Raw genomic sequence first — 18,143 nt, forward strand, 5'->3', positions numbered from 1 at the left:
CTAACTAATCTTTCTAATTACAAACCTCTTTCTTTAATGTAAATGGCACTCACCTGATTTTCTACTAGCATAGCCATGTCCATAAACATGTCATGCAATTCCCTAATAGATGTTTCCAGTTTGATGATATCTGCATGTCGTGCCTCTATGTCTGCTAGTGTCTGTTTCGCTTGCTGGGTCTCCATTATGATCTACAAAAAACAAAATATTCACATATAATTATTTACAAGCAGAACTTTATGCTGTGAGATAGAAATAATACTCTCACTGAAATTTTTAAACAACATTGAGAAAGTTACACATTTGGATAAAGTTTGACTTGTAGAAAAAAATTTTACTATGAGATTGCTATGCTCTTTGGTGGGTCGGTAACAAATCTTACATTCCTAAAGCTTTAATGAAACATTTAAAGAGAAATTTATGCTAGTTTTTTTGTTTGCACTGTTTCTTTAAAAGTTACGGCTACAGTTTTACACCACCATTGATAACTTTAAAAAAAAAAAAAAAAAAAAAAAAAAAAAAAAAAAAAAAAAAAAAACCACACATTTTAAAAAAAATGGGGGGGGGGGGGGAACACAATTTTGTTAAACAAGGTACTACATACTATGTAAAAAAATTAAATATGTCTCTTTTTGTATTTTGATTCCTAAAGGGATACAATGATAAGATTTTTTTCTTAACTTCAGAACTACATGCACACCACAATAACCGCTGTTAGAAGTTACGAGACCTGTGTTGTATGAACAGATGCACAGACACACAAGTCAAACGAACATGTTCCATTTGTAACCTCTGTGAGGTATGAAAGAAGAAGAAGAAGAAGGAAAAAATAGGGGTTGTGCAGAATATGTGTGTGTAGTGCTGGAAAAAAAACTGGTTATTTAATGAATGATTATTAATATTCATTTTACAGATGGAACATCCTACAGGTGTGTAGCAGTAATACAGTTGTAGAAGCATGCATTAGTTTTTTGAACAAACACCACCTAAATACAAAATACACACACACATAAATCAGGGGTGCCCACAAGGGGGGGTAATGACTCAGACTGCATCATTAAAATTTCAGGGGGGGGGGGGGGGGGGGGTTAAAAGACGAGAAAAATGTATATATTATTTACATAATTATAGCTTCTAATGTGAAAATACGTTTCTGGTGCTTTGATAATTGAAAGGGATCTTGTAAATCAAATTGGCAACCCCGCACTTTCCTCAACAAATGCAGTTTGGCATCTGTCGGTTCAGGATGGAAATATTACCTGATATGACCAAAATTATTATTAGAAAATCAGTTTTAATTAATGCAAATGTGATAAAATAATAATACTAAAAAGTATAATATTATAAAATCATTGAGTAAATCATTGAGAAAATGGCATAAAAAATTTCGGGGGGTGGGGGTGGGGGGGGTTGCATCATTAGGTTAGGGGGGGTGAGTCATAGTGTTTTGGAGGGGTGGGCACCTCTGCATAAATGAAATATTATACTCACCCCCTGCGTGAATACTGCTGGGTTTCCTTGTTCCAACATATCTTCCAGTTCTTCGTTTGTCGTCGTTCTACCAGCTGCAAAGAAAACAATACAAGTTATTTATTAATTTTGGTATTATTTATTTCAGCTGTAGTCAAGTCAAACTAAAGGTTACTAAAATTAAAAATAAGATATATTTAATATTATAGCTTTGTTTTTTCTTGAAATAATCATTACGAACTTACTTATCTCCAGTTGCCTCTGTATTCTTCCCTTACACCGCTCCCTGTAGTCTGTTTGCGTCCTATTATATTCCGTCATCACTTCCACAAACTTGCGAGATAGGGTTGAGTGTTGAGTTTTCCGTATCCTCAAGTCTGCTGACGATTTGTTTGCATGTTCTTCTTGTTCTATGTTTTGTTCTATAACTGTAAACCACAACATTCATAGTCATTAGGCTGTGCAGTGAATGTCTGCTGTGCATACAATTAAATTGTCAAAAACCAGTATGCATTAAAATGTGAACAAAATGTGTGGCAAAGTAAACTCTTACCCTTTAACTTGGCACGGACTTTGTTGGCAGTTTTTTTAATGTCAGCCATAAGGTCTTCCAGCTCCTGCTTGACCTCTGAAAAAAAAAGTATAAAAAGGAAAAGGATTGAATCAAAATTTTCTTAGTTTGTAACCAAGTCATTATCACTAAGCAAATTTTTATTAATGGTGGTTATTTGCACAATGAGATTTAATGGATTGTTTTTGGGTTATTGAAATGGTACAAACACCCAAAAAATCTAAAACATAAAAGGATATTCAAAGATTTTATTTGATTATTTATTTTATCCATGCACCCTTTCCATTTTTCACACTCCTGTAACTTACGTGTACAGTATCAGCTGATACCTGAACAAACATTCCTAGTTAATGGAAATGTAGTTATATAAAAAAACTATCACCACCAAACTCAGATTTAAAAATATATATTTTATATACATAATAATTATATATTTAAAGTCAATGAGATTATTTAAAACTTACTAACTTCCTAAATTGCTTAAATAAACTTTATTTGACTCAATTATTGTATATCATTAAACTACCAATTTTGACAGTTATAATCACTTAAATATACATTTTGAAAACTGGCTTTACTTTCTTTTTCATTGTTACATTTTTAGAATGCTGGTGTTTAATAAAATATTGCTCCCTCCTGAACTTGAACCAGGTTGATGGCTCTTTAGACCAGAGATCTACACTTTGGTTTCATATTTTTAATATTTATATGCAAACTTCAAAAGCAATAGAGAAAAGTGTTTTGATCCAAAAAATAATCGGAGTGGTATCGCCTCTAAGCACAGTTTTCTCATCACATATAAGGCAACTATGAGTTTTGAGTGGTAACCATAACATTATAAGGCGGGGAAATGAAGATAAAAATGCAATGCAAGTCCCTTGAGCGCTTTCAAGAATCTGCTGTCTCAAGCCTAAAAAATGAACCTGAAAACACATTTTAGCCATTTTCACTTGTCCAAAAATACAGTTAAAAAACGAAACACCAAATCAGAACTACTCATCCGTTCGCAGTGTATTCTTAAATGATTTTCGTAATCAGACACCACTTGGATATCTCGAGTGGTTTTCAAACTGTGTGTTGTTTTCCTGAAGCTCTGCACGCCGTGTGTGTGTGCCTAAACAAGTGTAAATAAATCCCTGGCACAGATGCTCGGCCACTAGGGGAGTGGAGAACCGACATGAGGTTCCCAACGTCACTGGCAGAGAGCTCGGCGACGACCGTCACGTACGGGCGGCTGTGATAGCGACTCGGCCGAGTCCGGCAGGAGTGGCGTCACGCAAATGCCGCCGCCGAACAACGCCGGCAGTGTTCCCGTCGTGGCCACACAGCTCCCGCGCTCTTTCCGAATGCCTCCTTCAAAGACTCTTACGAAGGGATCGATTAAGGAAGAGGAGGCTGCGTGTTATCGTGGATCTTCGAATATTTAGCCACAGTTTCTGTGCAAACTTATTTTCCCCCTCTCACATGGCATTAAGACTTAGTTTTTGCCACTTTTCGAAGTTAACATTCATGCAATGGTGTAATTATTGAAAGCACGTGTTAATTATTCAACTATTTCCTCCCTGTGGTCACAGTAAATAGACTGTAACAAATTATAAGACCTTGAATATGTGTGTGTGTGTGTGTGTGTGTGTGTGTGTATGCCTTGTCTACCCAGCAACCTGTAAAACTAGCAAAAAAATATATATATTTAATCCTTCTTAAATTTGCATCTTATAGCATGCAGACCTTCCGAGCGATTGCGAGGATCCTTTCAGAACCGCAGTCGCAATCTCTCGTGTCGCTCGCCTTCTTGAACGCGTCTAATTTGGTACATCACGTCAATGATGCACAAACTGGATCCTTCGGCGCTTTGTTTACTACGATAAAATTGACCAATCGGCTTCTGGGCTGAGGCCAAGTCCGTGGAAATGATGGCGTGGCCGACGTTCCGGCATGCCTTGTCGCAGCCATCTTCAATTGCGATGGACATTTGAAGAACTGGTGGGCCGTGACTGGCCTCACTCAAGGCAAGCCGACACGTCGGCCAAGCCATCATTTCCACAGACGTAGCCCAAAAGCCAAGCAGTAGTTAGTGACTAACCACAAAAGCCTACGATTGAGATTTTTTTTAAAATTTATTTTACAGAACTAAACTGTAGAACAAGGGTACAGAGTGTAGTTTCTTGAAATAAGCATAGAATCAAACAGTACTTCATGTTTATTTCGCTTTTGTAAGTGTTATAAGCTTCAAATGAACAACGTACTTGGAAAGGTTGTTATAAAATAAAATAGCCATCTAAATTGTTCTTCTGCGCATCTCATAATTTAAATTTCGAAATATAGCTAACCTGCTGGCACAATAAAGCAGTCAGATGTCACAACTGCATGTTGCAATTATCGCATCGGTTCAATTAGCACGAATTATGGTTCGATCGACTGGTGCACTGCTTTAATGAGCACAGTCATTCTGGACTCTTCACACCTCTATACTGTTACTTGGGCCGGTAACACTCGAGCCCACACGCGCGACAAGAGCAGTGCTAGCTCCGTGCAGTACCTCGTTACTCACTCAGCAATGAGCAATTTTAGACATTAGAACTAATTTTATTCAGATCGAAACGAGGAAGAGCTAAGGGAGACATCGGCACGCGCATCAGGTTCTAGGTCGCTTCTAACGCTAGACGACGAGGGGTGATGAAATGATAATGCAGCACTGACGGAGGCAATGGAAGGGTAAAAGGAAAAGAAAAAGTTCACCGGCTCAAGGCAACGTCCGCCACGTCTGGGTTTGAACCCACCTGGGAAAATAACCCGGATCATTGGTGGCCACTTAGCCACTCAAATGTGATGCGTGAAATTATGGGACTTAAAGCAGTAACCCTAACTACATGTAGATTAAGTCGAGGCGATATCATCAGAGAGTCACTAAAGTTTACCGCTTATGAGAGTAACGCTTGATGAAGCAGAATAGGCGTGGGTGGGGGGTGGGGGGATATTGAGCGCCTCACTCCTCACTCTCGGTCAAGCGTAATAAACGATGCTAGTGTGCTGCATTTTTAAGTTACGCTGGAAACTACAAACAGTTTTCACTTCATAAATTCTATTACTCAATTAGAAGTGAAAATTAAAATGTATAGATTTTTCCAATACTCTTAATTTATCTTTAGAATATTATTAAAAAAAAAACCATTTGATCAAATTAAAAGTAAAATTTTTTATAAAATAATTTACTGACGAGACAGTTTCGTTATTACATAACAAACCCAAGATAAAATATGTTTGTAAAATTCCTCCGCCGCTCCTCGTTGACACAGCCCGGTGGAAACACTCGGGCCGTCTCCCAGCTCGTAGACATGATGGTATTTAGTATACTATAGTGTACTTTATTGCTTGGTTTTGTCGTTCAAGTAATCCATTGAATAGTTTGTTTGATTGTACAAGCTGTTATTGAAATGCGAAGTTATATTTCCAAAGCGCGTGGCGGCCATGCACCCGATTTTTTTTTATTTTTACTGAAAAGTATGTAAAAAATGGTTATGCACACGTATTGGGGGGTTTCGTAGATATTAATTTACACGCTTAAATCCACGTTGAAAGGCTTTCAATAAATCGTTGCCAAACGCTAAATATATAAAAGCAGGCATCCCGCATAGTCGAACAATTATTCTTCTCGTGCGAAACATACTCCGAATACTTTCGGAGTATTTCAAACACGCTACAACCATAAGAAGTGGAAATATACAAGTAGAAAGAAGGATCTCGTTCAATCGCTCAAAGCCAAATTAAATCCTAACCGCGTAGGTAAGTTGACGTCTGCCTCTTAAGTAATGGCAGTATCGGCTGCGATGCCATCGCATGCTCTAGCCCAGGGGTCGGCAACCTTTTGAGTCGGAAGAGCCAAAAATTAAAATTTACAAAATTTCAATGTTTTTAAAGAGCCACAAAATTTTTTCTTGCCAACAATAAATAGTACCTACTTGCATAAATAAAGTTTTTTGATAAAAAAAAACTAATATTTATTCATAAGAAAAATTTATTCATATATAAGCCTATCTGTTGGGTGGGCCCGTAAGTACTCGGGCGGATGGATAGCTTTAAATGGATAATTTAACTGCTTGATGACATTTTGTTTAGTGAAATATAACAAGCGTGGAAAAAAACCAGGCTTACTACTGGTTTGTAATAAAAAAAGTATTTTCTGTATAAATGACTTGGTGATGCAGTATTTCTGGAACGGAACTAAAGAGCCGCAGCTTCACATCCAAAGAGCCGCATGTGGCTCGCGAGCCGCAGGTTGCCGACCCCTGCTCTAGCCGAACTAAACATGAAACATGCACTGTGGGAGCTAGAACAGCCTATCTATTTCCTACACACTATTTTACTAACATTTTTTATAAAATTTATATTCCAGGGTTAGGCAAATAATAAAAATAAGATTCTCAATAAAAAACGTTCATAATTTAATGCAACAAAAAATATTTGCTGAACTGCCTAGTAATCAGTAGCAATCAATTAATTTGGCGTTTTGGTAGAAACCATTATAATTCAGAAAATTAAAATTCTGATTGAGAAAAATTAAATTATTTAATCTAGTATAGTGATACAACTATCTAACAAAGAGAAAAATAAACGCATACATTTATCACTCATTACAAAATGGGAGGTATATTACTCTGAGGGGAAAAAAGATGGCTGGGGTTGTGCGATATGTTAAATTGCAACGTATTACATATGTGCACATGAAATCACAGACACGTGTTGGATGAAATGCACCCAAATGGGGCTTAGAACCGAATTTTTAAAATGAAACTACTTGCATGCAATCTTCAAAACACGCTTAGTAGCTCTGCCACTTCACTTCGATTAATTTAGGTATGTTTGATTTAAAATCTATGTAAATCGCACGCTTGGGCGTACATGTTCTTGTATGTCGTATAGTCTTTGAAGATTTAGCTGCATTTAAGTGGAAAGGCTAAACTTTGACAGTCAAGATGGAGACGGAGACGAAACGCACAGCTCAGTAAAATTGTGTAATGACTTAGTCATGGCATTTGGTAAGTCATTATCACACTGTTTTCCATGCGTGAGCTCGGAAAACCACACAAAAAACCTTTAAAAAAAAAGTTGGTCAAGCATTCTAGTCCAGTGTTGTCACTGTAACAGCTCGTTCTGTGGTTAAACCTAAGATAGATTGGAGAAACTTAGAGAGTGACGTGCGAAGAGAGATTTTTCTGCTAAAATGTGTGTGTGGTGATGTTCATAGCACACTAGCTGAAGTATCAGGCGTAACCCGGGCTTTACGCAGATTAAAGAGGCTTAATTTACAGTGATGGGGATTGTTTTTTTCGAAATCGGATGTATACAAAAATTTCATCTTATTTCGAACGACAAGTGTGCAAAATGTCAACAAGTAGTACCAAAATTATTCTTCAAGGAGTGGGAAAGGGGAAAGAGGTTTTTTAAAGAACAAGCTCGGAGCTCAGCATCATTACCGAACTGTTATCCATACAAACTGTAAACACCTAACAGTTCCATAGGTTTGTTCAGTGCTAATAGTTGACAGGCGCATCCATCCATCCATCCATTCACCCATCTGTTAGTCATAAGGGTGAGTTTGCCGAGCTTTTGACGGACGGATGGAATTTTTCGGACCATCCGATTGGCCGCATGGACGGACGGAGGCGACGGGCTACAGTATTTCTGGTTTTAATTCTAGAACGCAGTTGCCTTACAGCTGATCTTATTATTTTAAAAAGAAGCAATCACTTTTCTCTTTACATTCTCGTACTTTAAACAATTGATTGGTACTATCGCGACAAATCAACACACAGCAATGGTAAGCGAACCAAAGCGAGCACCTAGTCAGGGAGTTTCCCTCGGGAAAGTTAACGGGCGAAGGACGCAGTCCGCGCTCCAGACAACAAGGGCGGGAACACAAGAGCGCTGTGACGTGGGTGGCGTGAGCGGCTCGCCGCTGACGTACGTACCTCCTCCAGAGCCACTTCAACCAGCGCTTCCCACTCACCCACCCCCGCCCGGCACAGTGCCCCTCTACGGCACCTCACCAAGCTCCCGGCGAGGCGGGGCGCAGGGCCGGTGCAAGGTAAATTGGCGCCCTAGGCGAAATACCTTAACCCCCCCCCCCCCCCCCGCCCCGCACCCGCCGCCGCCGGACACGCAAAAAAAATTGTCCTTGCCTCAAAATACATCACGTAAGCCTAAGATTTTGTCAACAATCAAATGTAAGCAGGCTTGTGTTTTTTTTTTTTCCTTTTTACTTATTACAAATCATAAACAGGTCACCGTGGACTTTAAATAATTACTTATATCAATATAAACATTCCAAACTGTTACAAAAATCCATTTTCATCTAGTTTCAATAATCGTTAAACATATTATATCAGCTGTTATGTGTCGTGCTGTGCCGCCCCCAGCTACTTGGCGCCCTAGGCGGTTGCCTAGTTCGCCTGTATGGACGCGCCGGCCCTGGCGGGGCCACTTCTATAGACTGTCTCGCGCTTTGATTGCAGTACACGGCTTATGGCGCGAGCTGTTTCCACACACCTAACACGTTATGAAAACGTCCAGGACATACTGGACAAATTTTTAAAAATCCACGTAGTAAATAAAAATGTTTTATTCTACTACGCACATAAATTTGTAATATAGCGTCTCTTTTTAACTTTAAACAAAAAAAACGTTCACACACATCCATTAATTCGGATTCATACGAAAATTGTAAAGTTCACTTGATGAAAAATAATATCATATACCTTCAACTTTCTCTTTCATTCTTTGGGTTTTTCTGTGACATACAGTTAGAACAAGTAATACCGTACGTCCATTAAAATCTTTTAAATGGATAAACTATCATGTGAAAAAAAATTTGTTGTTACTCAATTGAATACAATTAGCCCATATACTGTATTAATGCATTGGGTACCTTTCATCCCGTTGATACGCACAATTGTTTAGAGAATAGCCATTAAAATTAATTTTCAAAACTAACATCCGTTAACACGGGTCGCTATAGCGAGTGTGTGTGGAGCGAGTATTAATATACACACATTCTGCGTATGTTTTTTAAGATGCAATACACATGTCGTTTTCATTATTATTTGGTTTAAATTTTATAATAAACGATAAGAATTCAATCTTTTTTATTTCTGCTAAACCACTATGCGGTGGTGATATTGTGGATATCATTTATTTCCATAGCGATGCAGTTATAGTACATGTTTCACGCAAAACGAACACGATGAAATTCAACACAAAATCAATTATTTATATTAGTACACACACGCGCGCTATGCCAGCTGTCACATACAACTATTATAAGCAATTCGCGAAAATAATTAAACAGTAAAACTTACTACTGCAATCAATGTTATAACTTCACAAACAGCTCGCCTTATAATCAATAATACCGCGCATATGGTAGGAACTTCACAAATCCAGTAAATCACAGGCTTAATGAGTTGGCCCACTACCATCGAAGTAATAACCCAGAGAGTGAACATCGTAGAGCGAATATCTAGGGAGATATTTGTGTATGCAAAAACCTGGGTTTCCTTATATTCGTAATGATTAAATTCAAGCCTAAGTATGAGAAATTAGTTTTATAACGCTTTTTTTTAACACAGTGTTTTAGACAAAATTTGTTGTGATGAAATATGGGAAGTAAAAGATTAATTACGGGTTGTGTATTAAAACAGTTTAAAAATACGTGTTAACGTTGAAGAGAAAACGCGTTTCAAGTACATAAACAACGCGGTTAAGTCCTGTGCTGTTAAGTGTGCAAAACGACTCGCTAAGGATGACCAAGGTAACTTTCACAACATGCCGCGCACAAGAGCTTTGAGCATAATGCTTAAAATCTGAACAAAATGCAGATAAAACTGCCTATCGCGTAGCACTGTGACGAGCGCTGTAAATCTTAAGACGTATTTCCGACCTAAAAAAGAAAGAATTTATATTGCAACAAATAGGCTTACATCACGTTAGGTTGACTCGGTTCTTTATACGAAGATGAAACTTAATCTTGCCTTGCTAACTTAATTAAACCAGAGCAATCACGTCGTGGAGTTCGCAATAGGGCTGCACAACTTCCTGTCAAGAGTCAGCCCCCAGCGTGATGTGCGGCCCAGTTGAAACGCCAAATATCGCCGTCGCTCCCACGCAGTATCGTCACTTCCGAACAACATGCCTCTCCCTTGGGAGTTAAAGACATCAAACAATATTAAATACTGTTTTTCTTACAAAATTATAAACGTAAAACATGTTGATACCGTACCATTTGTAATTTTGGAACGGTCATCGCGAAAGGGGCCACTTGTTTAATTATTAATGAGGCTGACGTTCATACAGCTTCACTCCAGATAAAAAAATAAAAAAAAAACGTGGGTACGTACGATCGCGCGTCCTCTCAGTCACCAGAGCGAGCCTATAGACGTGCGCGAAATTTAAATTTTCGCGCTACTGATCACGCCTGTAACTTGCCTGGTTGCGTTTCCGGACAGACAGTGTTGTATTCATCAAGAGTATATTATTGGTATGTTCATTTACATATAAACGGCGCGGAATAATGTAAAGAGTCATTCCTAAAAGCTCTCGACAAAAGTAAAATAACACCATTTTAACACTAAATTAATTTTCAACATGAGATTTAAAAAAATCCAACAACTGACCATCATAGTATCGTAAAAAAATACAATAATATACAATTTTATTAACAGTAAAGACAAACAACAATACACTGGAACCATTCGTTTAATCAAAAGGCTCTTAGCCTACTTGTATTCTTTATTGTTTAAAATCATCATTTCGTATGTGAAGCTGATAACTCGTTTGGAGTTTGTAGTTTGGAGCCTCACAGCAAACTTCTAAGAGTGCTCAGCTCGAGGTGCACACAGAGGGACAGAGAGACTCACTCATCAAGCAGCTCGGACGTCGGGATCAAGGTGACCTGTCGGCGTGGCTCATCTCTTTGGTAAATACGGAGGGAGTTGGCGACCCCCGCGCCCCACCAGTCATATTCCACGAAAAGGATGGCCTGCGATGCTCGGATTACACCCGCCGCAAACTAGCTCCCTCCGTAATTGCGGCCAGCGATATTGCACGCCAAGGAATTGAAGCGGGAGTGAAGCACGTCACTGCTCGGCTTTTCAAACTCCTCTTTCAATGATTCTTTCAATGGGGAAGATTGCTTTATAACATTATTATGGACACACGCCATCGCTGGTTTTCACTGTATGTCACCATTGAGAAACCACAATAACGGACACCAAATATGAATACAAAAAACAAACCGAAAAACAAGCTAAAACCTGCCGATGTCAAATATATTAATGTAAAGACAGCACAGACGATACATTTGTAACAAGAACTATGAAATACAGACAAACAACGACCACTGTCTGTTCGTGCCTGATGACGATAACATATATCAGTTGCCTAAACGTCGCGACTGTTTGTCTTGAAAAGACTTACCGTGTTCGTCTGTGCCGTCATCGTTGTGTTGTCCCGAATACCTGTTAAGTTCCATCGCTTGGTTTGCCTGTGCGTCACTGTGTTGACGTTGTGTTGTGCAAGGTGGTTGTTTGTATTTTCTGAACTTGTTACTACTGTCTCGTTATCGTGCTTGTGTGTGCCGTGATAATTTTTTTTTCTGACGAATTTCTTCTACGGAATTCTCTGTGCTGTCCATGCGAATTTCGTGATATTACACGATTTACCATTTTTTTTTCTTTTCAAAAAAGACTATTCGTCGATGAAAGCGGTATATTTTTTGCGTTTAACATTTTTTCATAGCACGATAAAAAATATTAATCCAGGAATATTTAGTGATTTCCCCGGCTGTTCACGGTCTCCGAGGTTTCGAGTAATCGCAGCAACCCTGGGGACGAAGATGAACGATGACGTACAGCGACCTTCTGAGCAATGCTTGCGGAACGCCGTGACTAAGCAACGAGGAAGTTCCTGCGCCGGCCAGCCTCCTACAAGCACGCCAACACGGCCGCTGCTCGGCAATTCAGTTCACTAATTGTTAGGGACAGGATTATATGGCGAACTGCGAAAAAAAGCCGAAGTAACACAGGAAAGCATGTCAAAACACCATGCAAAACAGAAATGCAAGTTAATACACCATAGAGCATCAAAATGCAACCAAAAATAATTAAATTAGTCAGCATATTCAATAGAAACTGAACTCAAATTATAAAAATTTAATCTTTTAATATATTACATTCAATGTAAATTATTTAGCACGTACGTACGCAATTGGTACTGCTACTGTTATTAGTAACTTTTACAAATGTATGTATACTGGCTGAATTTATTTTTATTGTTCCCAGTAGTTGGACATGCTTATTACAAACTATTACATTGTAAAAGTGCATTATATAATTCAAAATGACACTGTTTAGGTGAACTAAGTCTCATATTTGTTGAAAATTGTACTCTAATTGTGAATAAACAGAGTTCATAAAAATAAAAACAAGAACACTGAAATTTCCTGTTTCAAAAATGTAATTGACCTAAAAATAAAACCATAAAATCTTGTTGCTATTAATGGTACATGTACAAGCACCAGCGATTAGCATGATACATATCCACAGCTGATATTAAGTTTTGCAATGCTTCACTGGAAGTGTGTGTTATGTATAGAAATTACCGAATTTTGTTTAAATATATGCCAGGGTTGTTGCGTTGGAACTTTTGAGCTGAATAATATTATGTTTTGGTAAATAAGTGAAGATGTGATCATTTTGCTTCAAAAAAGAAAGTGAAGTCATTGTGATCCCTGTCTAAAGAGGGAGGGTAAAGTGGGATATTAAAATCTCAACAGCTAGTTCGATATGGACGGCAACACAGGAACTTCGGGGGAAGAAATAAGGCCCGGCCTGTAGTTGGGGAAAACTACGGAAAAACGAAATCAGGATTGCCTGTCGGGTATTCGAACGCAGGTGGTCTGGAATTGCAGTCCAGTGTCTAGCCAGTGCGCCGCCCCGGTGAATTCCGGCCCCAAGAGCTACGGGGCCTCGATCAGCCCCAGGCGACCACCGCCGACTCTCTTCTCCTGGGACTGGGTGCGAGCCACCATCCCTGCCACGCGCACGGGAGGCCATGAGCCAATCAGCACTCTTCCAAGACAACACGGCCACGTGTTGTCACCGTTTGGTCGACACCATCACGATTACGTCATTTGCATTTTGTCAACTACGAGCCTTACACATTACAAATCAAGTATCACATAGCCACCATATTAAGCCCACCGCACACGGTACAATATTTTCTATTAGTTTGCTTACTAGAATGCTTACTGGTTTCTGTACTGTGTAGGCTACAAGCTGAAACACTAGGTGCGCTACAAGTTTCTGCTGCACACGATTCTAGCTGCCTTACTAGTTTTGTTAAGAGAATATTCTCCACAACAAATTTTTATTATGATAATTCTCATTTTTTACTGCATACAAACAAGGCTCTTCTTTGTATGCATTTATTAAAACGAGGAGTTGGTCAGTATTCCACTGATTTCCGTCCATGTTTATCACGACATGCGCGCTTAAAAGTGTAAACAACCCCATCGTGCTGTTTTCGTGAGTTCTGAATGGCCACTCCTTAAAAATATTGGAACACACCAAGCAACGAAAATAGGACGCTGTCTATTACGCAAAACCAGTAGCTCAGCCCGTATAGCTACTAGTATCCAGTTTGAATTCGAGTGAAGAAACTAGTAGTAGAGCCAGTACGACAATATTGTAAGGAATATTGTACCGAGTACGGCGGGCTTTAGTTTAGCTTCTAATGATAGCTAGGCTGGTTTTACGTTTGTATCGAAATCGTACAGTCCATTTCCAAGCAGCAGAGAAAAATTTTCTGGTCAAGTGATCACCAAAACGTTACCATTGGAAGCTAACAAAATGCAAACCACCAAGCGCTAAACTAATTAGGAAAGCGAGTGTGACGCTTCAGTGCGCACGGTACCCGCAAACCCGTGCCTAAAGCTCTATATCTTTCTCTCCCCTCTAAATCCTTCTAAACCCCATTTCTAAATCATTTTACCTCCCGTCTAAATAGTTATACCTCCCCTCTAAAATATTACCTCCACTAAAAATCTTTCTCTCCCCCTCTAAATCGTTCCACCTCCCCTCGAAGTATTTCTCTCCACCTTTTAATTGTTCTACCTCCCCTCTAAGTCTTTTTCCCTAGTTCTCTCTCTCTCTCTCTCTCCCCCTCTATCTTCCTCTCCCCACCCGCAAGCAAGGCTCTCGGCACCCGCCCCATTGGCTGAACGCCGCCTAGTCGTGTGCCGTTTCCTGCCACTAGACGTGCATTAGCTTATCTCAATGTTTGACGTCGACTAATCGATCCCCTTCCAACTACATTAACTGGGCTTCCTACCACCCACTCAGTGCTGCCGGGTGGCGCAGTGGTAACACTACGGCGCGCGTTACAGAGGACCCGGGTTAAAATCACGGTTTGGCGAGCCTGATTTTGGTTTTCGACGTTTCCAGAAATACATCCAAAAATAGTGGGCTAGTTCCTTACTATTTTAATACAGATCATGACCGATTTCTTCCCCATTACAACATATTTGTGCCGTTCGTTTTCACCTCTAATAAACTCGCTGCCGACAAGTATTGTCTAGATAAAATAAATATATTTTAGTCCTGCGCGGTACATTCATGCGGCATGTGCAAGAACCTAAAGTCCTTTAACACGGTTAAATATTTATTGGATTCAATGTTTTTGATTCAGGGATATGTGTGAATGCACTTCAAAGATTGAAGTATTATATGAAAATAAACATGTAAATTGAGAGAAATTTCACACACTAAGTATTCGATTACTTGAACTATTTTAGCAAAGATTTATTTTAAATAGTATTGTTTTTATAGTTGCATTATGTATAAGTTGTCAATTAGTTTGAGTTTATCATACACCTACAACTTAAATCATTAATAAAAATGTATTAGACTCCGACAGAAAGTCTATATAAAATAATAGACAATGAAAAATCCCATTCAAGAAAATTTAAAACTTGTTTGAAAAGAAAATCTTTGAAGGAATCTGATCTAGAATGATCGCAGTTATGAGGTTTTATTGACTCAATGTGTCATTGAAGGGAGCGATATCGAGAGAAAAAATTTAGTGTATGTCCTAAAACAGAACTGGTATTTATGCAGAGCAGAACCAGTAAACTGGGACCTGGTAACTTTATACTTTTTTCTGCTATTCTAATAATTTTGGTTGTAATAGGAATACATCATTTATATTTTTATTTTGGCAAACGTCCTATATCATTTACATTGTTTTTTTATATCACAGTCAACATCGGTTAATAAAGCTTGTTCTGAATAGCTCTATACCGAAAACGAGTTTCTTGATTTTGGCACTTTGTTGTTTAGTGTCTGAATCGAGAACAAACAACCCATTTCCCAGTTTTCGTGTTTCCTAGACCGGGTAACCATCGTCAACCGGAGCATAGAAGTTCGCCAGAATGTTGTTACATGGGAGTACACCCATGGGCCGGGGGAATCTACAGACACCAATTGTCGGGCGGACGCGAGCCGACGAGAAGGCGGGCAAGCGCAGCGCAGAGCGGACAGGCACGTGGCACAGCGACGCACAGCCCACGCGTGCTCCCCAGGCGGGGGCGAGCCGCGCCGATCGAAGACATCCATACGCCCGCCCGTCCTCCGCAGGCGGCGTGGGTGTCTGCCCGTAGGCAGGCATCGCCCGAGATGACACTGTAGCATCATCGTCTGAGTTTCGTGACGCGAACCAGGCAACGACTTCTCTCGCAGGCGGCCGCACACTATTGCAAGGTATAAACTTCATAGGATGTCAGTCAGTACTTGTCTACGTCACTGGCCACCTCTACCCCGTCTATATGCCGCTTAAACGTATTGCCCTGAGCCAGGGGAAAGAGAACACTGCTCCAGCTTGGGAATCTTAACCCGGGACCCGCGCGAGCCGACCAGTCTGACATCTTTCATGTGTAAGGGGGGGACTGGAGAAATCCGCAGGTTGAAAGACCTGCAGTTTAGACTTCACAGCCAACCACATACACGCGAGCATACGTGAGCCACTCGTTGGCATGAGTCTGAATTCGACCTACAAATTTAGTTGCAGGTTCATCACGGCAAAATAATTTGAAAACCTCAATACGACTTACGGTAGAAAGTGCTTTCCAAGCCTGATATACGACTTTAGTTGGAGCTGAACAGCATTTTTACTGATAGTAATAAAGAATTTAAGATGAAACACCGAGTGTCTGCATTATGTTTAATTGATTTAAGTTATACAACCACTTCGTCGCTGTAGCAAAATTATTTCATTGAAATAATTGGAAGTAACACCTTTATTGTCCACATTTTTTTTTTGGCTTGTTACCACCTCCAATTATTTCAAAAGAAATAATTTTTCTACAGCAATAAAATTCGCAAGTGGTCGTACAGCTTCGTTAAATTAAACATAATTCAACCGCTCAGTAGCCTATATTAAATATTTTATTATGTACCATAAAAATGATGTTCAGCCCCCAATCCATATACCAGGCTTAATTTGTCGTGATGAACCTTCAGCTGAATTCAGACTCATTCTGTATGTTTCTCTCGAGCAGCTTGGTAACTCATTGCTTCAGTGGTTGGTCTGATGTCGGCGCAGAGGTTCCCAGGTCCACGCGTGACTGCGCTAGCCAAATGAAAATGCAGCCCACATGTTTTAAGTGTTGAAATTATAGCCTGTCGCAAAGCGAACCAGCCGGTTTTTTTTTTCCCCCGTGCTCTAATCACAGAGCTTCCTGCTGGATGGTCGAGCTGTCAGCAGCGGCGGCGCCGCCGCCGCCGCCACAAGCTCATAAAAAAGACGGTAAAGACCAGTTTCCGACCGAGTGATGCGCAAAACACACACACGAATGTTACGAACTCGACAGACTGGGAAGGAAGGCGGGAGGGAGGGAGGTCGGCTCGGCAGGTCGGCGGCGTGGTTGCGGAACAAGGGGGAACGCCTGGCCGCGGTCTGCAAGCACTGAATCATTGATGGAGGCAGAGTGTCTGTCGCCTGACGTCGCTCGCAGAGCGAATGTGAATATGCCATGTTCTCAACCTCGAGTCCCCACGCGACGACTGCATTTTGCACGCGCTGATCTGCCGTGGCCTTTCTGTGAGCAAGAGTCCCGGCGTTTTGCTTGCAGTGATGTGTGGCAAACCACGCACAACTGAGATCGGCGTGACAACCGCGTTCGACTCCGGGTCCTGCAGAATACGTGTCGACTGTTTCCTAACACTGACGAGGGGAAGCTGCGACGTTCACATATTTTATTCAAACATTGTACACTTTTAGAAATCCATTAGGATAACATAATGCGCAAGTAGAAAGGCGTACTACGTTTGAATAAAATCAGTGATCCCAACTTCGAGTCTTCCTCTTGTGAGTCACTTCGCACCGTAAGAATGTATTTACGTATGGCATAGTTGTATGTATCTGTGTGTTTTATAAAGAATAATTATGGAGGTAAGTTTAATTATCTAGGCAGGAACTTGCTAGGCATAAGTGCCATCGTAAAATGAGTATTGTTAAAAAAAAAAAAAAACATATCAGCTAATAATTAGAGTTAACTTCATTATAACCAAATAAATATTTTTGCTGTCTACTTAAAAAGGGGGTGGGGAGAGAAAGTTTTTATCTTAAATTTTACTTCAATTATTATTATGGAATGCACATAACCACTCCATTTCTTACCCTCATGGTTATTATTGGCCAATTTGTGAATTTTGCTAAGTTAATGAAATTCAAGAATTTTTAAAATAACACAGTATAGTACAAACGTAATTTTGTAGCATAGCGGCTAATAACTAGGTGAAGTCCTAGCACGGCGAGTCGCAGCATCCGACGGGGGATGGCGAGGGCACACCGGGTCAAGCCGGCAGCCAACAGGCTAGGTCGGCCGCGGGATCGATCTGCCGGCGTCGCGCGAAGCCCCGGGTAGCGCCGGGGCCCGTCGCGTCGATAGCTGCGAGCCGCGCGCCGCCGGATCAGCCCCCTAGAGCTCTCTAACAGTCACTCATTCCATTCCTTCGTTTGTTAACATGCACGACTGCCAAGCATCAGCTGG

General features: G+C 40.2%; 1 protein-coding gene across 5 annotated transcripts in view; it reads right to left on the reverse strand.

Moving 5' to 3' along the window:
* Positions 1 to 18,143, reverse strand: part of LOC134532995 (syntaxin-1A) — a 91,685-nt gene that overhangs the window by 47,379 nt on the left and 26,163 nt on the right. For all 5 annotated transcript variants that reach the window (XM_063370104.1, XM_063370107.1, XM_063370105.1 and 2 more), the window contains exons 4-7: positions 2,024 to 2,098; positions 1,716 to 1,898; positions 1,492 to 1,565; positions 54 to 191 (exon numbers count right to left, since the gene is read on the reverse strand). In XM_063370104.1, coding sequence (XP_063226174.1) covers positions 54 to 191; positions 1,492 to 1,565; positions 1,716 to 1,898; positions 2,024 to 2,098 — 470 coding nt within the window. The remainder of the gene's footprint in view (positions 1 to 53; positions 192 to 1,491; positions 1,566 to 1,715; positions 1,899 to 2,023; positions 2,099 to 18,143) is intronic.

Source organism: Bacillus rossius, chromosome 6, assembly GCF_032445375.1.
Source record: "Bacillus rossius redtenbacheri isolate Brsri chromosome 6, Brsri_v3, whole genome shotgun sequence".
In the NCBI taxonomy this organism is placed as follows: domain Eukaryota; kingdom Metazoa; phylum Arthropoda; class Insecta; order Phasmatodea; family Bacillidae; genus Bacillus; species Bacillus rossius.